Below are 24,633 nucleotides of genomic sequence, written 5' to 3'. Positions count from 1 at the left end.
CTAGGGGGGTGGTACCTCAGCCCATGGTCGGAGGGGTGGGAACATTTTATTTTTTCAATCAGTGGTATATGCCCTTTTCAAAAATATAATGTTCCCATAGTCCCCGAAAAGTATTTACAGTCGACTTTCGGGAGCCCCCCAGGGGGTGAGCCCACAGACTTAGGGTTGGGAACATTGCATTTTTGGAACGAGGGTGCTTGTGAATACCCATAAAATATAAAACTTTTCAGTCCCCGAGAGGTTTTAAAAAAAGTCGATTTCTAGAGCACTTTTTAGGGTATAGAATATAGACTATGATCACTGTTCACTTGTGTTATGAAATTGTTCATTTTTGTAGACTTTTTAGTGTAGGTGGTGTAAAACCAGCATTTTTTTGAGGAGAGTCAAAATGAGATTTTTAGATATAAAATGGTGATAATTTGATTCCTATTATATCAAAATTCTTCGTTTCATGCGATTATTGTATTTTACCAGAATAAAGATGTGCAAAAGAACTGTTTGAGCGATCAGGGGTGATTTTTTTTGAAAAAATTGGATCAGAAAGCAAAAAAGAGCCAGTTTTTATACATCTTATTCCACAATTTCACTCACTTAAGAAAAGCAATTGCACCCTCCATCCTCCAGGTGACACCCCCTGTCTCATTTTTCAATGTTGGTTCTATTTTGAACTGAAATGTGATTTTTAAATTACTGTTATAGCCTTATTTTAAAGCCAGCGTCTCATTTTTTTTAACAATGGACTCGTGGCAACACGTGGCACATTGCTTGAAAACAATTTTTTTTTCATTTCCGAAGTGTTTAAATAATCGATTTTCAATCAGTTCAGAATTTATAAGTGGCGGAAATTGGGGTGACGGTAATTGGAAAACTGAAATTTTGGGATGGCGGAAATTGGGTAAAAAAAACAATATTTTGAAGAAAAAAATTTTAAAATACAAAACTTCACATTTTAATGAAAACAAACAGCTCCACATGTTACACAAGACTGGAACTTCAAGTCGATACCATCCCCATTCAAAAATATTCATCAGGTAGAAAACAGCAGGCAAAATAAGTGAAAAATGTCTGAATATGTGGCGGCTATTGGCGATTTACCTTCCTTATACCTATACGTTGGTAATGATATTTTGCTGAAATTGCAATTTCGCCTATTAAAAATGGCATTGAGGGTGGGAGGGGGAAAGCTTCAGACGATAAGGAATACCAACATCCTTTGACAGATCTCAAAATACGAGGATATGACCATTTCTTCAATTTCATCCCGTGATGCTCTTTTCACGATTTCATTTTTTTGGATCAAATTCAAAACCATCTTCAGTGATTCTTTTTTTTTTAAGGAAAAAAATATATGAGTTATCTATTTGCCATTAAAATTTGGAAAATCTAAAAACTCACTGAAATCGCCGGATTAGCTCGAAGTCTAGCTCCATCAAATGATTTGGGAGGTCTAAAACAGAATAGGTGGGTGAAATCAAAACATGTGGCTTTTTGTGAATTTTTTCATACAAAATAGGCAAAATTTCAGCTTTTTGGAAAATCATCAAAAATCGAGAAATGAAATTTGGGTTGATAGTGTTTTTTGTATTATGTACTCGTACCTACTTTTTTCGCTTTTTTTTTTTTTTTTTTTTTTTTGTTCAAATTGTTCTACTGGTTGGAACGCCTTCCTTGTAATAAGGTTTGAATTTCATATTAAATTTCTCCGTTTTGAAGACATGTACTAGGGTACCTCTATAAATGACTCAAAATTGAAATTTATAAGCCCCACGCACTTGTTGATGATTCATCTGCCAATTCACGAACATGAGTTACGTTGATTATTCTGCGAATATTCAGCTTGTAAACGCTTATCTTTATTTACTCAAGTATTACTCAATGTAAAAATTTTGACATAATAGATAATTGGCATACGCTATTGCGCATGTTTCAATATCTAATCCCTATAGGTACCTAACTTAAATACGACATCTTAACAGTATCGCAAACAGTTTCGAAAATAGTAAATAATTACCATAACGTGTACCTATACCTATATTCGTATAATAGTTTCTTTTTTTGTTTAAAAATCTCTCGTTTCATATGATCAAGTATCCCGTCGTTTCTTTCGGTACAATGAATCTCGTTTATCAGCTGAGTATACTTTTTCTGTTCGTTTTACGAATCAAAGGCGATGATTTTGATTATTGCTATGCCCAAGACAAAACTCCGTACGAATTATTCTCCACGTGGACCAATTACGATGCTGTGAAAGGATGGCCAAATCGCGAAATAGGATTAGACTGTGAACCAAGATATATATGGGGACTGGTAAAATCCGGAATTAAAAGCTTCACGGATGAAGAAATTTCAAGAAGTGAAAGTCTATGGAAAATCAAATGGGATGTTGAACAAAACGACAAAGACGGACGTGAGTTTAAAAATATTTATTCTAGGTACCTATCTACTTATACCTATATTTTTAATAATGAACGCAACACGTGTACAAGAAGAAAAAATATGGAAAAATGTCTTAAAAAATTGATCTAGCTCCCCCCTCCCCTCGCCGTCATACTTTAATATTGCCACATTAAATTTCCTTTCGTATAGACCATTTTCGACGTACCTATACTGGTATGTATGTTGAAAAATATGAACATGTGGTCATCTGTGAAATATCAACTTGCACAACACTGTGCTTTCTTTCCACGATTTACCTAAAACATTTCTTCAGGAACTGAAGATCAAACGATTTCTTGCGCGTTATTTAAATTATTTACTTGTGTGTTGAAACAGGTGTTGCATTATGCTGGGAGGATTATCAAAATATACATTCGTCTCGTTCGAGATTTAGCTTGGATAGAAAAAATAACGAAGATCTTGCAAAATCAGCCTACGGTAAGCTCGGAATTTATGCTGCAAATGTGGACAATGCTTACGAAACATCAAAAACATTCAGAAATAAGGATGAATTTGAGGTAAAAATATGTAACGAATACCTATCCATAATACAAAGTACCTATCTATCTTATCTATTTCACTTTGATGAAGATGTTACCTATAATATATTACTAATAAAATTTATTCTATTACTAGTTCCAGATAAGTAAAGTTAAAGGAGCTAACGACAGCGCAATTATATTTTCCAATCAGTTATTAAAAACTAGTTTTAAAAATTTGGAAGGAAATGGCATTATAGAAAATGATCTACATACTATTGCGAGTAAGCTAATGTTTTAATTACTTACTTACCTATACCTGTGTGAATTCTGCTCAGCGTGCGCTTCTTTATGTTTAAATGATAATTTTATTTTGTTCCTATCGTAAATGCAGTCAAGAAAAGATTGTGCCAAGTGGGGAGCTAATAATAAAGAATCGGATGAATTCATTTCGTCGCCTGTTTTTCAATTATTGCGTTCAAGAATCAGTTACAGATTAGGATTCACTTATCCTATATCGACTGGTGAGTAGTGACCTTGAGTACTATATTTTTCATCAAAAATGCAAATGATTTTCTTCCCAAAGGTGGAAAATAAATTCATATTATGTAAGATTATTCTAATCAAGTAAAATAATAATTTCAGAAAACGTAACAGCCTTGTACGAATCGTGTGTGTTTTGGAACAACCTTCCAGCTATTTGGAAACCTCAATTTTGCGCAGCGTTTACACCAGATGATTTAAGAGTAAGAGATACCTATTCAGATAGGTAGTTTTTTTTACAAAGAGTTTTAAAATAATATGGGTGTTACTACACGTCTTTGTTTTTAATCCTCTAATCAAGACCTACCTACATAATTATACTAATCTCTAGAAGTACCTACATAGCATATGTAACCCAACCTATCTCTCACGTGAAAAACATTTATTGCAGATTATGGAATATTATTTAGATTTGAAACACTTTTATGAATTCGGATATGGAAATCCTTTGAGCCAGAAAATGGGCTGCCCTCTCGTCAAAGATATGATGAACAAACTCAGGTATCTACACATTACCCTTACATACGTATATTTATTTTGAAACTCCTCCCCTATTGGAATGTCTGGATCTGATCTGATCTGGTCAAGTTTAAGCAGGTCTTCTCTATCCCATGTGAATTGTGATCCGGTCTGATTTTTGAATAGATTTAATCCGATTAACACTTCGATCTCATCAAATCTAATCAGATCCGATTATTTTCCTTGGGATATTTTTAAAATTTTGAAATATGTAAAATAAAATTGAAAACAAAAAGTTAGGCATCAATAAGGATGACTTTTCCTAATTTGAAAAGAGGCCTTATGGGGAGAAAAAATTTCAAAGCAATGTTGAAAAAAATTATAGGGTAGAAAATTATTGGATGTGATATCTGGAGAGTAGGTACCTACTTGGATTCAATGAGACCTGAATATAGGTAGGCCAGATCAAAATTTTGATCGGAATGGATCTGTTCTGATCTGATTAGATCCAATAAGAGAGACCTGATTGGATCTGACCAGATCTAATCAAGTCAGAGTTTTAATGGAATTAGATCTACTCAGATCTATTCACATCTAATCGGATGCAATTATTTTCCCCTGGCTTTATTCGCAAAGAAAAGATTTGAATTTCGAGGAAACAATTTTCTGAAAAACTTCAATGGTTTACAAATGCACAACCATTTTAACCAGCAACAAAACTGAAGAAGCCAGGGAACATATTGCCCCCTGGACATCTGGAAAGTTGGAAAATTTGACGAAATTATTCATATTTTTTGATACAACATTGCAAAGTTAACATGTAACTTCTGGATAAGAAATCAAAACCCAACACCCAACTGCATGAATTGACACAATAAAATATCAAAAAATAATGAGAATTTCTCAACCATTTACAAGTGCCCAAATTTGAAAAATTGGCTACAAAAAAAAAACGATACATTTAAAACTTTTGACAACTTGAGTAAAATCTTCCAAAAAATTTGAAGAAACCACAAAATTTGGCAAGTTTTATGATTTTGACGAGTTACTTGCACAAAATTTTTCAAAAAAAAAAAAAATTTGAAAATTCACTACAAGTTTAAAAATTTTATGATGTTGCCAAAATATTGAAAAATTGTGCAAACCGTTTCGAAGGAATTTAAAAAATTGACAGAATATTCGTCAAATGTTATTACAGGAAAATTTACACGAATGAAAAAATTTTAAGAGTTTGGAAAGATTTGGTCCGTTGTAAATTTTGCTCTTATAACGTTAATATTTCAGTGCGAGTATTATTATCTTTTAGTGGTTATAATCACATTTGGAGAAACAGTCAATACCGAGGGGAGGGAGGGGTGTCAACTATTGGCGTATTTACCCTACCTAGAAAAATATCAGTTCAAAGTTTTAAAAATTTCAACGGTGCAAAATTGACTTCTCATAAAAAATACACATTAGGCATATTTTACTTCTTGAATTTTGTACATGAATTTTCGAAAACTTCTGCATATCTACCTTTGCTTTGTTAGGACCTGTTTGCTTTTATTCGTACTCAAAAATTGAAATTCCTAAAATATAACTATCATTGAAACTAGAAAAAATGAATTCATCACGTAGTCGGGGAGCCCACTTAAGGATAAATTGCACCCCCCCTCGTCGATCCTCCGGGACAACTTTTTTCTTAAAGGGGGAGTCATAAGGAACATTTCTAGCTCTTGTACTCAAAAAAAAAAAGTGGCCCTACTTACAAAATGGCGGCCATTTTGATTGACAGGTCAGTCGAAATCGCAGATTTTGCGTTCCAACATAGGACTTGCAGAAAATTTTTCAAACTGTACAAAGGTAGATCGAAAGATCAAAAATTTCAAGAGCTAAATTGCGTTTTTCGATTTTTGGTGAATTTTTAAAAATCAAGTTTAGGCCAAAAATGAGGGAAAAATCAAAATTTTACCAAATTGACCAAGAAAGCTGAAATTTGGGATACACCCTATTTTCGACATGCCAAATCGATTGGAAACTGTTTCAACCCGTTTTGAGCAGTTCTGGAGCCTCCAGCAGATTTTTGAAACTCGAGATTTCCACAACATATTCACCCAAATAGAGTTGAAAAGCTGAAATGTATTCTGCAAACTAATTTCAATACGCCTCGAAGTCAACTGCAGGGGAAATTTCAAGTCGTTTTGGAGCATCCAGCGATTTTTTAAAAATTACTGGAGCCTCTTGTAAATTTTTGAAACTTTAAATTTCCTAAAAATTTCATCAAACGGAGATAGAAAGTCAAAATTCATTCTGCAAACTAATTTTAATACGCTACGAAGTCGTCTGCTGGTGGATTTCAAGTTGTTTTGGAGCCTCCAGCCACTTTTTGAGAGGTCTTATGGTGTTTTTTGAAAAATTGAAATTTCCGAGAAGTAGCTGGAAGCTTCAAAACCATTTAAAACCACCATGTAGTCGACTTCATATCGTATTGAAATTAGTTTGCAAAGTAATAAATTTCAGCTTGCCAACTCCTTTTGGTAAAATGTTGCGGGAATTTCAAATTTCAAAAATCTACTGGAGGCTCCAGTAACTTTCAAAAAGGCGCTGAAGGCTCCAAAAGGACTTGAACCCACCTGAAGTCGTCTTCAAGAGGGTGATAAAATTGGAGCGTAGAGTAAATTTCAGCTTTCCATCTCCATTTGATGAAATTTTGTGAAAATTTAAAATTTCAAAAATCTGATGGAGGCTCCAGGAATTTTCAAAAAGTCGCCGGAGGCTCCAAAACGACTTGAAATCCCCCTGCAGAGTACTTCGTAGCGTATTGAAATTAGTTTGCAGAATACATTTCAGCTTTCCAACTCTATTTTGGTGAAATGTTGTGGGAATTACGAGTTTCAAAAATCTGCTGGAGGCTCCAGAACTGCTCAAAACGGTTTGAAACAGTTTCCAATCGATTTGGCATGTCGAAAATAGGGTGTATCCCAAATTTCAGCTTTCTTGGTCAATTTGGTAAAATTTTAATTTTTTCTCTCATTTTTGGCCTAAATTTGATTTTTAAAAATTCACCAAAAATCGAAAAACGCACTTTAGCTCTTGAAATTTTGACAGGTGATAAATTTGTGCTTGATCTTTCGATCTACCTTTGTACAGTTTGAAAATTTTTCTGCAAGTCCTATATTGGAACGCAAAATCTGCGATTTCGACTGACCTGTCAATCAAAATGGCCGCCATTTTTTAAGTAGGGCCACGTTTTTTTGAGTACAAGGGCTAGAAATGTTCCTTAGGACTCCCCCTTCAAGAAAAAAGTTGTCCCTGAGGATCGACCGGGGGGGGGGTGCAATTTATCCTTAAGTGGGCTCCCCGACTAACATGAAAAATATTGTTTTTTTACTCCTCGAAATACAAATTATCAAAATCGTTTGCTCTTGCTTCGCTCGCGTAAATTCGTTTCTCTTTTTCAAAATGAAAAAACAAACATTTAAAAAGGAAAATTAAAATTTTGAAGTCATGTGAATTCAGGGTCGTTCAATGAAAGGTCAGCAAAACTTCAGCAGATTTGGATAAAACCGAGAACCACTAAAAAAATAACGTGTTAGATGAGAAGGTGTTGCCTATCTTTAAATTTGAAGGGGCAAATTCCGTTATTTGAAACCAATAGACAAGATCCATTTTAGACTTCGGGAGTGAGCAGAGCATCGATAACTAAACAAAATGACATATTTTTTTTGACTTTTTGCCTGACTAGCAAATTGAAGGGGCTACGAATGAATTTTTTCAAAATCTAGCAATTTAAAAAAAGATAATATAATAGGTACGTCTACAAAATATGATCAAATTTTTGCTGAATTTTTCTATTTTAAAATTCTAAAAACCAAAATTGGAATTTTTTTCTTAAATTCGTCAATTTTTAGTCCATACTGGATGCCTTAAAAAACTTCGAGTTTCATTCCTCAGCTCATGAAGCAAAAAAGCTCTTGTAAAATTGGAAAGTAGGGAATTTTGGAACTTCCTCTAGGAGAAATCTCTTCGGTTCTTTCTTGATTGTAACGTTATGCATAAGTATGGTTGCCTACTAATCCACTTGAAGGAATCAGATCACTCAGATTTCATTTTGATAAGTACCCCATGATTTTTTGCCATAGGTACTGTAGTTGTAGGTAGTAATCAAAATATTTTGTACGTTTATACTCGTTCATAATACTGTTTTTTTTTTCACATTAGCAACGCTGCCAAAGGTACCTTTGGAAAAAAAGGAACGTTCTATTTCGCCGATGAAGAAAACTTTATGGGATTCATCACAAAAATGGGATTATTCCGCGATGAAAAACCACCCAAACATGATAATTACAATTTGCAAAAACAAAACCGAAAATGGAGATCTTCTCTATTGAGTCCATCTATTGCTACGACACACGTAATTCTTTTCAAGTGAGTTGAATGATAATCATTTTTTACCTACTTAAAAAAAATACCTACCTAATCATTATCTTTAGCAAGTCATCATTTTAATCCTGCGCCGTGATAAATTAAATACATACCTACTTATGATTTTTTGGATGTGTTTCAGTTGCAAAAATGTCGAAACGAGAGTAGAATTTTACATTAATGAGAAGCTAATTAAATTGGATGCTTGCAAAAGTACGTCGGGTAATAAATGCCCTCTGAATACTTTCCTAAAGGAAGTAGAGAACAATTTTAAAGGAGAATGTGAAGAAGGTTACTGCGGTAGTTTCCCAAAATCTGCGAGCAGTATGACGAGTTGTAGTTTAGCTGTTGTGATTTCGTGCTACCTTTTCAGTAAATTGCGACTTGTTTAAAAACTAGGCTGTAATATTTGTTTTTTTCTTTTTTTATATTTTTATGTATTAATTATTTGTTTGTAATTTTTCGTATAAAAATAAAACTTCCTGCATTTTATATGTAATGTTACCAGTTTTTGAATAAAATAGCAAAAAGTATACCTATTTAATCAACTGATGTGGGTTCTTAATTGGCGATAATTAATCAGGCGCCCAGCCTGAGATACCTATAAGTGCTTATGCTCTATTCGAATTCAAAATGAAAACGTACACGTGTTTACGACAACTCTGTAAATTTATGGAATGAGCAAACAGTGTGTTAAGTATACCGAGAAATATTGCCCAATAAAATAATATCTCTTTTATTAGCTCGAGTACTTACCATTGGAAATAAGAAATGTATACTAGGTACATGAGAGATAAGCGTTCGTTATTAATTACACATCTTCAAATTTTTAAACAATAACTAGGTAGATATTTAATCCTATCTAAATGTTATAACAGTAGGAATAATGTGTATAAAATGAGTTAGTTGTGTGTTTACCTATCTTTATTACAGTTTACGTAACCTTGCTTAATTCGAAAGAATGAAAATATTGTTTGAATTGGGCGTACTTTTGTTTTTCATTTTACGTGTTAATGGCGATGAAACCGATTATTGTTACGAAAAGGATGAAAATCCTTACAGAAACTTTTCTACATGGACAGCCTTTAATGATGTGAGGGCATGGTGGTATAAAAACGAATTAGGTTAGTAGGTATAAATTAAGTCTAGAAATAATTATATAGTCTATGGCAAGTTTTAATAAAATAGGTACCTAATATATAATTTTAAATCACTGTAGAATCTGGATGCAAACCAATTTATGTATGGAGTTTGCTGAAACATGGAGTGAGAAGTTTCACAAGTGAAGAAATTAAAAGAAGTAACGATCTATGGAGAATTGTTTGGGATATCAAAAAAAATTACGAAGAAAAACGTATGTTGAGCAATTGAATTCTTCATTCATGATTTTTTTTTTAACACCTACCTATGAATCTTTCCTCCTTTGACAAGACAAGGTGTTTAATAGCTTTTAAGAAAAAACAAATTATTTTGTTTTAAAGGCAGCACATTGTGTTGGGATGATTACGATAAAATACGTTCATCTTTTTGGAAAAAGGCTTTCGATAAAATCGAAAGTGAAAAGTTGGTGGAAAGAGCATACTTTGATCATCAATTTCATGCTTCTCATATGAAAGGTTTCATCGACTCCGCTCATATAATACTCACCAAGGATTATTTTGATGTAAGTATTCCTATTTAATTTTTTATTAGCAGACTTGGAAACTTTTTAGCCACCGTATAAGATGTGCTAAAAGTACAGTTTAGAATCGTTCAAGTTCAACGTGTAGTTAATCGAAGAATCTAACAATAGTTTCAGATCAGTAAATCTAAAGGAGCAAATGACACTGCAATTAAATTTTCTAACGAGTTATTAAATACTTACCAAGTCAAAGATTTGAAGGAAAATGGAATCGTTGTGAATGATACGTTGTTACGGGTGCTTACTTTTACCTATACCTACCTTATTCAAAAATTATTTTTTCCGTACCTATTTGTTTGGTGATCCTTATTGAAAGCATAAACAATTTACCTATAGACGAGAAGCAATTGTTCCAAATGGACTGCCAACAATACAGAAGCCGATGCCTTTATTCAATCATCTGTTTTTCAGTTCGTGCGTCTAAAAGTGAGCACCAGATTAGGATTTACTTCTCCACTCTCCGTTGGTAAGTTGATACTACCATATGCACTTACTACATGAGTACAACTTTGCAGAAATTTTCACAAGACGTGAATCAAATATAGAACTACGCCTATGGAAATTTATATTGATCCACTTCTAAGCATAACAATAATATTATTACAGAAAATATCACAGCAATTTACGAATCATGTGCGTTATGGAGAAATCTTATACTATTCACGAAGGCTCGACCGCTTTGTGCAGCTTTTACACCAGATGATTTGAAAGTAGGTACCTACCTAATTTAATATAGTACTTACTCTACTTAATTTTAAAGTTATGCCAACAGTAGGTAAAAATGAGATTTTTATTAGATTGAGAAGTCAAGATTTTCCAAATGTTACAAATATTTTTGTTATACCTACATATTCTATTCTATGACAGGTTATGGAATACTATCTAGACTTAAAACACTATTACGAGTTCGGATATGGTAATTCTCTGAGCAAGAAGATAGGATGCTCATTAGTTAAAGATATGTTGAATAAACTGCGGTAGGTATACTTGCCTTCCTATACAGGGTGTCTGGGAAGTGGCGGTACAACCTTCAGATTTGTACATATATTCCAAACCGGATGCGAGTAAAAAAACGTAAGATAAACAAGTTGCCTATTTTGAAAATTAAATGGGTAAAATGACTAAGTAATAAAAAAAAAATAAAAAAAAAAAACAAACAAACAAACAGATGAAATGAAAATTTTGATAATGGGAACTGGCAGTAAGTACATACTGTTTGAAAACTGAGCAAATTTTGTCCTCACAAATTTTTGCCCAACTTGAAAATTGATGGGGCTACAACCATATTTCTGATAAAAAAAATCAGGGGAAAAAATCAATAGCAAAAATTGATTGTACATTGAAAATTAATCAAATCCTGTAGGTACTCGTCAATTTTTGGCCCAGGTCAAAATTTGAAGAAACTAATAGTAATTTCAAAAAAGTTGAGCAACCCTTGGAATTTCTCATACTTTGAATGTCGCGTAGCTCCTCCAATTTTGACCTGGGCCAAATATTGAAGAGTACAAGATTTGATTAATTTTCAACGTACAATCCATTTCCACTATTGACTTTTTCCCCTGAATTTTTTTTCATTAGAGATATGTTTGCAACCCTGTTATATCCGCATATGCCTAACCTGCCTATGTAGTATTATTTGGTATTACTCCGTATAGTAACACTGCGTTGTCCTACTCAGAGCTACACCCCAGACGTAGCTACAAGCGTGTGGAGCAGTGTAGTTCTCTGTTCTCTGGCCAAGGCAATGGACTATTGGGTCTAATTACATTGCTTCATTGCACACACATCTAAATTACCAGTTCAACATGTGCTTGCTACTGTGAATCTCAGATAATCTATGCTTATTTCGGTTAATGTATGCTTAAAGTGTTAATTTGTTCTTATTTATCGTCTATTGTGAGTTGTGACATAATTTGTGATTTATGTAAATGTGCGTATTTTATCCACACCTTGTGGTTTATTCTTATAACGCTGTCCTGCTGAGCTAGCCAGATAAGTTATTCTCTTAGGAGTATTTCTTAGTTCTCCCCTTTGAAGCAGTGATTTAATCTCTCATGGTAACAGGCACAAAGTAAGAATATTCTCACAACCCGATTGGCAAGAGCTGTTGAAAATCTGACAATCATTTCTTTGGTCATAACCTCATAGTCAGTCACATTTTTCAGTTGTGACTACCAAAAAAAATCAACCAAATATGGCTAATTCCCCATACAACAATGACCATGCTAATTTCGATGTGAATGTCGACCCATCCACATCCGTCACTTTTGGATGCCACATGTCGATGTGAATTTTGATCCTGTGTCGAGCTAATTGTCAATGTAATTGTCGACTGATGTTGATCTACATTCGTGTCAACAATTGGCTCCACATAGGGTCGAAATTCACATCAACATGTGGCATCCAAAAGTGACGGATGTGGATGGATCGACATTCACATCGAAATTTATGTCGACCTCCTGCTTCGTTAAATTATAGAATACGAGTTTAAAATTTTTTAATTTTTTTCCCCAAAAATTATTTCCTCTGATGTGGCTATTGCTAGTGCTGAAAACAGCATCGATGCAAAGTCCACTTCCAAAGAAGTACAGACGAAAAGTCTGTATAATCAAGAAGTTCAACAGAAATCCCTTATATCAAAGATGGTGCAATACTTTATCTGCGAATACTAAACTAATCCATTTTCATGTTGACATGTCGATGTTAATGTTGATGTGAAATTCGACATCAACAAATACATCCACAATATCAACATCATATCATCTACATCTCCAAACTGCGGAAAAGTGAATAATTTCATCAATTCCCTAAAAAATTTGTATTCCACATTGAACAAGATCATATTTTTGAATGTTTACTAAAATTTTAAACACTGAAACAGAAATTTTAATTCTGAAAAATTGGTCGACACAGTTGTAGATGTAAATTTTGAGCATCGAATTTTACATCTACATGTTGATGTCAAGATGGCATGTCGAGGTATCAGAAATAATGAGAAAATTTCGAAAATTTTCATTTACCTGGCTTTTGTATGGACAGAAGATTCCTACTAAATAATTAATTGATCACTTTTCCATCATATGTTGGAAAAAAACGTAGTCGATGTAAATGTCGACGTCTACAATTGTTGTGAGGGTCCATTTTTGGACCAGTCAGATCACCAGTCATACCCATACCACCAGTCATTTTTTTCTTTTCTGACAACCATTTGGAGAAAAACGTGTAAAAGAGGTTAATTAATTATTCAAATGAATTTTTAACAAGCTGTGGACTTACATAAATGATAAATCAGTAGTTTTAGATAAAATATCCGCTATTCTGATCTCAATAATTTGTATACTTCCCTAATTAATTACAGTAGTCATATCCTCAGTCAGAACCCCAGTCACATTAGTTCCGTTTCGTCGTCAGATTTATTCTGATAGTCATATCCCAAAATCTGACAACCTCAATTGCCAATTGGGAACTAGTGTTGGGCAAATTCCCATGCCGCATATTCTTTTCAAAAAATTAGAACAATATTACTTAGTTTAGAGATGATAGAAAACATTTCAGGAAAAGGTTTTGGTAACTTTCAAATTATTAAGAAAAATTGGAAATTTATAAAGAAAAGTAGTTGTGAAACTTGTAAATTGTGGGAAACTCGGGCCTTCAAACCCGTACCAGTACCCGTACCTGAATACCCAAACGAAAATCCAACAATTTCTATACCCAAACCCGTAAGGTTACCCATACCCAAAAAATTAAATGAGGAATACCCGAACCTGTACCCGTACCCGATAGAGACTATTTTGAACCCAAATACCCAAAAATACCCAATAGATCGGGTACAGTTCGGGTATTTTATACCCATACCTGTCCCCGAACCTTTAAAATTTGCATACCCATACCCAATACCCATACCCGATTCTCTGAGAAATCTGACCCCTACCCAATACCCATACCCAAAAACGTTCAGGTATGAAACCCTGGGGAAAATTGTAAAAAGAAACTTCATTTTTTGAAAAAAGTCATGATTTTTATTTTTTTGAGAGAATATTCTCCTAGTATTTGAGAATATTCTCAGATTATGCGGGAATATTCTCAGATTATGTGCATTGAGAATATTCTTAGGCCAACACTACTCACAATCCCTTCAATTTTCAAGTTGGGCAAACATTTTTAAGTACATACAAAATTTACTCAGTTTTCAAAGTACTGCCAGTTCCCACTATCAAAATTTTCATTTTATCTCTATTTTTTTAAAAATTACATTACACGTATTATTAAAGTCATTTTGCCCCTTCAATTTTCACAATAGGCAACTTGTTTCTCTTAAGTTAGATATTTAAAACTCATACCAGGTTATATCCAAATCTGAAGTTTGTACCACAACTCCCCGGACACCCTGTACAATATCCAATTCATGAAACATCTGAATGAGATGTTTCAATTCTAAAAATACATATGAATGATATCTATTTTAAAGGTATCATGGCGAACTTCCTGCTGGAGATTCAGTTAATAAACAGAAAAAAGGAACATTCTATTTTGCTGACGATGAAAACCTAATGGGTATGATTACAAAAATGGGCCTATACCATGATGATGTGCCTCTGAAACATGATAATTATCAATTCCAAAAAAGAAATAGAAAATGGAGGTCTTCTTCGTTGAGTCCTTTCACTGCAACTTTACATGTAGTTCTATTCAAGTTGGTGGCATTATTTTATTTTTCCTTCAAAAAAACGTATAATTATACGTACGAGTAGGGCAGATATCTGTATACCTACGATACCTATAATATGAAATATTGCTCAAATTTTTTCTGTTTCAGCTGTAACAATAACGAAAAAACGATCGAATTTTTCCTCAATCGCAACAATATCAAATACGGTGCGTGCAAAGATATCGCTAGCAACAGATGCCCACTGAAAACTTTCTTGGCAGAAGTGCAAAAAAATATTGAAGAGAAGGATTGCGATGAAGACTTCTGTAAAGCTTCTGGGAACAGTACGATTAGTTATAGTTTCATCGTCATGATAGGATGTTTCTTAGTCAGTCGATTGTGAAATTTGAAATACCTATCTAGGTATGTTGAATAAATAGATTTATTGTATTTTCATTAACAATTTTTTGGGGTAAAAATACATCATTTTGATTCGAATAGTATGTATATTACAATCATTAAAACGTTCAGCTATGTGCTCTATTCCAATTCAGCACACACAAAAATATACCTACCTACATCCACTGCGGATCGGAAGCGGATTAATATTTTGGCAAGCAAATAATTAAATGAAGATTCCATCTCCAAAATACGTTAGCAGGATTGATTAAAATGTCATTCCTGTTGTCAAACACACCATACGCCATTTCACAAATAAACCGGTGTCTATTTTCTTACAAAATTGCATTTTGCATCGCCTCCTACCACAATACGCTTTTAATTTGGCTGAGTTTCTTCATCCGATGCTTCTTCTTCTGCTTCTTCTTCTACTTCTTTCTTTCTTTCCGGTGCCGCTGGCGGTGTTTCAGAAGTAAACTGAGGAAAAATTTTGCAAACAAACAGATTGTTACCTATTTAAAATGATGATTAGTAGGTATAATATTTTTCAACACAACGTCGTCGTATTGCCAGGTTTTTGAAAAAAGATATAATCGTGAGTTCTTTCGGAGGGCTCTCACAGACCTGCAGATTTTTCAAAATAGTGCCTTGATGGGATCTGATTGGATCTAGGTATATGTAGCTTACCTGATCAGATTCGATCTTTTACCGCCGAGAGCTTTCATTTTATGTACTCATCACAAAGAGATGCAACCTTCCCAAATTTCGATTCCTAATATCAAATTCTCTATAGATTTCATTTGAAAGTGAACGAACAGATTGGCTCCGACTTCAATAGGTTTTCGAAATATCACGACTGTCTATGCCCCCTCCCCCCCCCTATGAAAATTTCCCAGCAGAAAATGATTGGATCTCAAAAGTGATTCATACAATAATTGAAACACTCGATAGGTACTTCTACCTATATAATATATCCAACATCGACTTACTTTTTCGACCACAAACATCGCTACTGCGAAAATGAACGACAAGATTAAACACAAGATGACAATCCACAACCAAAATAACGAACCCTTTTGGGAATCTGGCCCTGGCACTGGCCCTTTCGCAGCTTCAGTTTTATTTTCCAGTGCTTCCAGATTGGTCATACATCTGGTTCGATTTTTTTTCGCCTCTTCTAGAGTATAATTCGTACAATCCATTTCTTAAAAAACAAAAACCAAAATTCTCGTTTTACCTACTTCAAGTGCTTACGTGCATATCTATCATTTATCATCAAATAGGTAGGTATACTTCTTTCTGCAGTGCATCGAAACGGCGGAGAAAATTCCAAAGTGAAATTATTCTCTTTCAAGTACTGTTTCCATTTATTGTAATTTTCGCATTCGCAGTAATTCTCCGCGAGGGTCAAAAGTTCAGTATCGAATCTAAATGACGTCAAGTTGCAATAAAAAGCTATGTCGTGAAGTTTCAAAATATATTCGGAGTCTTCTGTATTTAAGGATTGAACTGTCGGATAAGTCAACTGTGGTAAGCCTAAGGCGTACACCGAACGATCATTAATCCTCAACGATTCCAGTTTTTTCGGTTTCGTCCAGTCGAAATAAGTATGAGAACAGGCTATCAAAATGAGATACTCGACATTTGGCGGCAATACCCATCTCCACGATAGATCGGTCATCCCAAAATCACACTGTTGTATTTCAAACGTCTTTACCGTTGGTACGTTGAAAAACTGCGTTCTTAATTCTTTTAAATCGAGAAGTTTCTGTGTAAATCTCATATAACTTTTGATTGTTATTTCAGTTAGATTGGGAAAACGTTTGAAAGTGTCGAGATTTATCATCAGCCATGGTCGGAAATAATTACTTTCGTCGCTGCTCAACTCGAGCACCTACATCAAAAAAATCAAGTCAATCGAATTTCAAGCTTGAAAAGTTACTTAGATATACATATATGTATGAAGGTATATTTCTAGTTCATTTTGAAATCGTTACCGTGATATTTGAACTTATGGTATCTTCCGGAATAACGAGATTCTCAAATTTGATTTCCCCTGTGATCTGGCAAAGAACCTTATTTTCAGTTTCATAAGAGCATTTACCATATTCAATCGATTCTGTGGTCTGCCTTTTTTTGTTGAAAGTTGACGCTGCGACGATTTTCACTTGAAAACAAACAATAATACGATGTTAATTTTTAAGAAGTAGATAGAAGGGACTTAGATATGGAAAGAAAAGGAAAAAAATTTAATAAATATAAGTATAGATAGGTACATAATATAAGTTCAAGTACCCATTGAAAATAGTAAAAAATACATAATTTTTTTCATTTCTTATCACATGGTGTAGGAGAAAGCACAAAATATTATGTACGATGATAACAAGCAAAAAATTTGATAATATTAATAGCCAACTATAAATTGGTCGACGAGTAGGTATATTTGAAGTTGGCGAAACAAATATTTCAAGAGTAAAATTCTGTGGGAACTTGAGCTTTTTAAAAATCTGCTGGAAACTCCAAAACAGCTGAGAACGGGAGGGGTGGTTCTTTTAAAAAAATTCTTTTGTTTGTTCAAAAGTTGAAAAAAATCAGAAAAATGAAAGGACATAAGAATATAACTGAGGGGTTGAATGGAAAAAGGGACTTAGTCATTTTTTTTACTTTTTGATTTTTACATGTTCTACGAGTAATATAGACTTGACATTTTTTTCTACAAGGAAATATTTTCCAATTCTGTTTTTTTCATGGAAGAACACTTCAATTCAATATCACTGAATGTGGTGAAAATAATAATATTCAAAATTATGAAAATAAAAATAAAAACAAAAAAATGACTAAGGCCCCCCTTTCCATGGAACCCCTCAATTTTTTTCAATATCCGATTTTTTGAGAGAATTACTCTAAATATTAGGTAAACACTTTTTTCAAGAATGAAACCTCCCTTCCCTTGGTAACCTATCCAACGTTGGTTCCGCTGTTCGAACTGTTTCGAAGCACGTCAGAGTGAAAAAATATTAAAAACACAAAATGAAGAAAAGAAAGATATAATTTCTGAAATTCGGAGAATATTTTGGAATACAGCGATGCCAATTTTTGAATCATTATTGTCAATTTTAGAAAAACAAGAAAAATGCTTACATTGCTTACAAGGAAATTAACCTCACTCGCGCAAAAATTTTTGACTGGATAAACTTATGGATCATTCAAAAATATTACTAACCAAAATTTCAGACGTTGAAGTACATTTTTGGTGAAATTTTAAAAAATAAAGTTTGAGCCAAAAGTGTGAAAAAATCGAACATTTTAACAAATGGACCCAAAAAGTTGAAATTTGGGGAAGGTGCCTTATTTTCGACCGACGCGCCAAATCGATCAGGAATGGTTTCAAATCGTTTTGAACAGTTTCTGAGTCTCCAGCAGATTTTTAAATCTTGAAATTTTCGCAAAATTTCATCAAATGAATTCAAAATAATGAAAATTATTTAAATTGGGTAGTACCTATATTTTTAATTTAAACCTATTTTTTTGTACCTACCTAATTATTAAGTATTTCGATTTTAAGATTAAAACTAATTGAATATCCATATGAACAAATTAATTATATTCTTATTGATCCAATATTTATTTATTTTTAGTGTGCGCAGCACACTATTACTTTCGTTCTGAAAGTTGAAAAATTTTTTGGCTCGAATGTTCTCTTAGAGGAAATGAGGAATGGACTGATTTTTTGAAACTTTCATACGTAGGTGAGGCTTAACTTGAGGCAGGGAATGTCGTAATTATAAATGTAATTACTCAAGTAGCTTCTTGAGAATTGCAATTATGTAATTATGAAAATTTGTACTTACTTACTTAAAAAACAATAAAAAAAGAGGAAAAGGGCCATCAAAACAGATGCTGACATCACGTTTATTGATTTATGGCCTTTAGAAAATAAATTTTGAATTCTAAAAATTGAACAATGGGATTCTTATCTAGGGTGTTGTCAATAAAAGATTTTTTAAAATTGAAAAACGTGACCCCTGTGGTGTTACACTTATAAAATAGGTACTTCACTTGAAATTTGAAAATTTCTTATCTGCGGTGTTATGTTTCCCATTGTTCAATTTCAAAATTTTCAAATTTAGGTACATATTTTCTGAATGTTAGGTATAAATAAATCAAAGTAATTTGTCGCCTGGGAAAGATGGTGTTATTGTGTTCTCTCATTGCCCCTTTTATAAATGTAATACTGCAGGGAATTTCAAAAATTGAAAAACACGACCCCTGTGGTGTTATATTTATAAAAGATGCGGATCAGAAAACACAACTGGCCATAGAAACCTTTTACATAAAATTTGAAAATTTGTTATGTGACCCCTGTGGTGTTACATTTATTAAAAAGGTAGATCTGCAAACAGTCAAGCACAATGGGCAATAGAAACTGCTTTTTAGAAATGAAATTTCTAAATTTATTTTCTAAAGATTAAAATCTTGCCCCTTTTATAAATTGATTTTAAATGACCCTTTGTATTTGCTTATCCGTCTCACTTATACATACTTACCTAAATGTAACACCACAGGGGTTATAAAATTTTCTCCGTTGTTCAATTTTGAGAAATGTTTTTAGAACTCCTGCAGCCGCAGGTGTTTCATTTACACAAGTTCAGTACCTAGACAATGAAAGCAGGTGGTTAGTGGTTACCCTTTCTGAATCAAATCCCACCAGTCATTTGCAATTTTGCTGTGCTCCCAAGAGGTTCTATCAGTAAGGGTAAGGTAGCCCAATATGAACCACATTTCGTTACCTTAATGCCAAATCCGAGTATGTCCATCCAAAAAAACATCGTCGTTTTGCGTCACTGAGAAAGTGATAAGACTCTGGGAAGCCCTGAATTGAAAAATTTGCATCTGAGTACAGATAAAATGCACCACCGAAGATGCACGAAGCTGACCGATGTTCAATCAGAACTCAAAGAACCCTTCCGAGCATATCCGAACCTTATCAGTGATGCGTAAAATCGTACTTTTTTTGTATGGACATACTCGGATTTGGCATTAAGGTAACGATTTTTGTTTTTGAATGCCGTGGCCGATGTAATTTCAAAAATTCGAGAATGGGGTCATTTCATTATTTTCAGCCGGAAATACCAAATTTTTCATAATAAATAGACTAAATCCTCATAATGCACATGCATAATCTTTAAATTATCTACCTACTTACCTGGTTTCAATTTTTCTACAGATTCCTTCGTAAAAGTAATTTTCTTACGGAGGAAGGAAAAGAGCGAAGGAATCTATATAGTCGGGGAGCCCACTTAAGGATAAATTGCACCCCCCCCCGTCGATCCTCTGGGGCAACTTTTTTCTTAGAGGGGGAGTCCTAAGAAACATTTCTAGCCCTTGTACTCAAAAAAAAGTGGCCCTACTTACAAAATGGCGGCCATTTTGCGTTCCAACCAGGGATGGAAGAACAAGAAATTTTGTTCTTCGTTCTTTGTTCTTTTGTTCCTGAAATGAATTTCACATTTTTGTTCTTTTGTTTGTTCTCAAACCTCATTCAAAAACTTTGTTCGTTCGTTCGTTCTTTCGTTCTTTCGTTTTTTAATTTTTTGGTTCTCCGTTCCCAGTGTTCTTGTTCTTTTGATCTTCATGTTATTTCCTGCATGTGGGCCAAATTATTGCACCTTTTTTTCAAGTTTTGACTCAAAATATCCCAAAATGATTGAAAAAAGTATAAAAAACCAATTTTTTTGTATGTTGGTCAAATTTTGGCCTTTTTTTCTCAAGTTTTGACCCAAAATATCCCAAAATGAGCAAAAAAAAAATAAAAAACTAAAAAAACAATGAAAACATAGTGAAAAGAAGAAGAACGGGAACAAGGTAAAAAATCAGAAGAACGGTTCTTGTTCTTCTGTTCTTCAAAGGCAAATAAAAGTTTTCGTTCTTTGTTCCCAATGGTCTTTACTGGGATTTTTCCAAGTGTTCGTTCGTTTGTTTGTTTGTTCTTTCAAAAATTGGATGTTCTTTTGTTCTTTCGTTCTTCGTTCCTGTTCGTTCTTCCATCCCTGGTTCCAACATAGGACTTGCACAAAATTTTTCAAATTGTACAAAGGTAGGTCGAAAGATCAAGCAAAAATTTATCACCTGTCAACATTTCAAGTGCTAAAGTGCGTTTTTCGATTTTTGGTGAATTTTTGAAAATCAAATTTAGGCCAAAAATGAGGGAAAAATCAAAATTTTACCAAATTGACCAAGAAAGCTGAAATTTGGGATACACCCTATTTTCGACATGCCAAATCGATTGGAAACAGTTTCAAACCGTTTTGAGCAGTTCTGGAGCCGCCAGCAGATTTTTGAAACTCGAAATTCCCACAAAATTTCACCAAAATGGAGTTGGATAGCCGAAATTTACTCTGCAAACTAATTTCAATACGCTACGAAGTACTGCAGGGGAATTTCAAGTCGTTTTGGAGCCTCCGGCCACTTTTTGATAATTCCTGGAGCCTCCATCAGATTTTTGAAACTTCAAATTTTCACAAAATTTCATCAAATGGCGATGGGAAGCTGAAATTTACTCTAAACTCCAATTTGAAGATCCTCTGAAGACAACTTCAAGTGAGTTCAAATCATTTTGGAGTCTCCAGCGACTTTTTGAAAATTACTGGAGCCGCCTTGAAACCTAAATTCCCGCAACATATTACCAAATGGTGTTATTGGCATGCTGAAATTTACTTCGCAAACTAATTTCAATACGATATGAAGTCGACTACATGGTGGTTTCAAATGGTTTTACCTAAATGATTTTGAAGCTTCCAACTACTTTTTGGAAATTTCAGTTTTCCAAAAAACACCACATGACCTCTCGAAAAGTCGCTGGAGGCTCCAAAACGACTTGAAATCCACCAGCAGACGACTTCGTAGCGTATTGAAATTAGTTTGCAGAATGAATTTTGACTTTCCATCTCCGTTTGATGAAATTTTTAGGAAATTTAAAGTTTCAAAAATCTCCTGGAGGTTCCAGTAATTTTCAAAAAATTGATGGATGCTCCAAAACGACTTGAAATTCCCCTGCAGTTGCTTCGTAGCGTATTGAAATTAGTTTGCAGAGTAAATTTCGGCTATCCAACTCCATTTTGGTGAAATTTTATGGGAATTGCGAGTTTCAAAAATCTGCTGGAGGCTCCAGAACTGCTCAAAACGGTTTGAAACAGTTTCCAATTGATTTGGCATGTCGAAAATAGGGTGTATCCCAAATTTCAGCTTTCTTGGTCAATTTGGTGAAATTTTGATTTTTCCCTCATTTTTGGCCTAAATTTCATTTTCAAAAATTCACAAAAAATCGAAAAACGCACTTTAGCACTTGAAATGTTGACAGGTGATACATTTTTGCTTGATCTTTCGACCTACCTTTGTACAGTTTGAAAAATTTTCTGCAAGTCCTATAGGGGAAAGTCTCCCAATAGTGCGCACTTAGTACCAAAATCGCTGTTATTCCGCCGCAAAGTTACCTAGGATCGTGATTTTTTGATATGTTGTAGCTGTATCATTCAGCTACATAATTCCAGAGTTTCAAAATTTTTCATTGATAACTGACTGAGAAATCCTACCTTGAGTAAAAAATGTCAAATGCGCACTATTAGGAGCCATGGGCTCCTTCAAAGTACGCAGTAGGGTTCCTAATAGTGCGCGATGTGTAAATTTACTTCAAAAAAATTAATTCTTGACAAAAATCGCAATAATACGTTTCATTATCACGAGAACACTGAGAACAGATATAAAAAACATGAGTACTTGACGAAAATTGCGAAAATATGTTTTACTATGAGTAGGGGTTATGTGTGAGCTTATTTCTGCATAGAAAGCCCATTGTTCAAGTATTCTTTCACTCTTAGGAATGTTTCTTCACTGAAAACTAACACCCTTTTGCCTTTTACAGGTATTTAACACTCCATTCTATCAAAACAAAAGTCAGGTAGTGAAAAACACAAGCGTGTTTACAGATTTTCTAGGATGCGCACTATTGGGAATCCATGGTTCAAAAATATCCTCTATTTCTTTAAAAATTATTTTCAAGAAAACGAAAGGATGAATTTTCAAACTTTTACAACAATATTAAAGAGGATAAAATTCCCTACAAAATGATATAATATAAGTTATCTCATAAATTTTTGCAATTCAACGAGAGCAATACAAATTGTTAACTTTTCACAAAAAAAAATTACATCAGAGATTGAAAATTCACATTTTTTAACTTTGCACGAGTAAAATTTAGCCAAATGGCTTGTATGATACATCAAAATAATCGTCACGACACGCTCTTTCAAATGAGCTACCTCGCGAATTTTTCAGTGGTACCAATCGCGAGATATGGCGCTGCGCACTATTAGGAGACTGCGCACTTTTAGGGGACTTTCCCCTATTGGAACGCAAAATCTGCGATTTCGACTGACCTGTCAATCAAAATGGCCGCCATTTTGTAAGTAGGGCCACTTTTTTTTTGAGTACAAGGGCTAGAAATGTTCCTTAGGACTCCCCCTTTAAGAAAAACGATTCCCAGAGGATCGACCGGGGGGGGGGGGTGCAATTTATCCTTAAGTGGGCTCCCCGACTAATAATGTTGACTATAAAAAAAGCTTCAAATCTTATTGAAAACTCTTTGAAAATATTCATTTATTGCGAAAAAATAAAATTTCATCTTGAAAATGCAGGGCTAAGTAATACATAGGTACTTACATACCTACACTTATGTAAAAATTCTCGAATAATAATGGTTCGATCAATACAATTATTAAATCGTTTGGCTCTGTGCTCCATTCCAATTCAGCACATACATACAAAAATACATCTACCTAATCCATTCGTCACTGGCTCGGAAACAGATTAATACGAGTATTTTTTCAAGCAAATAATCAAATGAAGATTCCATCTCCAAAATACGTTAGAAGGAGTGATTAAAGTGCCATTCCAGTCATCAAACACACCATAGCAACATTTCACAAATAAACAGGTGTCTATTTTCTCACAAAATTGCATTTTGCATCGCCTACTGGCAGAAAATCAACTTCACTGAACCACTACGCTTTTAATTTGGCTGAGTTTCTTCATCCGATGTTTCTTCTTCAGCTTCTTCTTCTGCTTCTTCTTCAACTTCTTTCTTTATTTCCGCTGCTGACGGTGTTTTAGAAGTACTCGTATACTGCGGGAAAATTTTGTAAACAAACAAATTGTTACCTTTTTAAAATGATGATTAGTAAGATATGATCGTGATTCGCGAGTAGGTAGGTACTGAGTTTTCTCAGGGGGGTTCTTTCAGATCTCCAGATTTTTTAAAATAGTAGCCTGATGAGCTCTGATTGGATCTATAGGTACCTACCTAAATCTAATATTTGATCCAGGGAATGTCCAGATCTAATTCAATCATTTTCCCCAGAGAGCTTTCAATTTAAATACACTCGTCATAAAGAGATGCGACCATCCCGGATGTCGATTACTAATTTCAAATTTTATAATATTCATTTCATTTGAAAGTGCACAAACAAATTTGCTCCAAATTCTTCAGGTTTTCAAATACTTATTACAACTGCACTCCTCACCCTATA

The 24,633-nt window shown here is 34.0% G+C and overlaps 2 protein-coding genes across 2 annotated transcripts; both read left to right on the top strand.

Annotated features, from left to right (window-relative positions):
• Window positions 1-1,968: 1,968 nt before the first annotated feature.
• Window positions 1,969-8,813, top strand: LOC135835003 (multiple inositol polyphosphate phosphatase 1-like). Its single transcript, XM_065349045.1, has 8 exons — window positions 1,969-2,407; window positions 2,773-2,954; window positions 3,073-3,199; window positions 3,310-3,439; window positions 3,561-3,661; window positions 3,850-3,959; window positions 8,118-8,324; window positions 8,464-8,813. The coding sequence occupies exons 3-8, from the start codon at window positions 3,179-3,181 to the stop codon at window positions 8,711-8,713; spliced, it is 819 nt and encodes a 272-aa protein (XP_065205117.1). The 5' UTR covers window positions 1,969-2,407; window positions 2,773-2,954; window positions 3,073-3,178; the 3' UTR covers window positions 8,714-8,813.
• Window positions 8,814-9,152: 339 nt separating this feature from the next.
• Window positions 9,153-15,148, top strand: LOC135835001 (multiple inositol polyphosphate phosphatase 1-like). Its single transcript, XM_065349043.1, has 9 exons — window positions 9,153-9,445; window positions 9,541-9,675; window positions 9,803-9,984; window positions 10,114-10,239; window positions 10,339-10,468; window positions 10,609-10,712; window positions 10,870-10,979; window positions 14,471-14,695; window positions 14,819-15,148. Exons 1-9 carry the CDS (start codon window positions 9,283-9,285, stop codon window positions 15,051-15,053), a joined length of 1,410 nt encoding a protein of 469 aa, XP_065205115.1. The 5' UTR covers window positions 9,153-9,282; the 3' UTR covers window positions 15,054-15,148.
• The last annotated feature ends 9,485 nt before the right edge of the window (window positions 15,149-24,633 follow it).

The sequence above is a fragment of the Planococcus citri genome, chromosome 2, assembly GCF_950023065.1.
Source record: "Planococcus citri chromosome 2, ihPlaCitr1.1, whole genome shotgun sequence".
Lineage (NCBI taxonomy): Eukaryota > Metazoa > Arthropoda > Insecta > Hemiptera > Pseudococcidae > Planococcus > Planococcus citri.
This window is presented reverse-complemented; position numbering and strand designations above follow the sequence as displayed.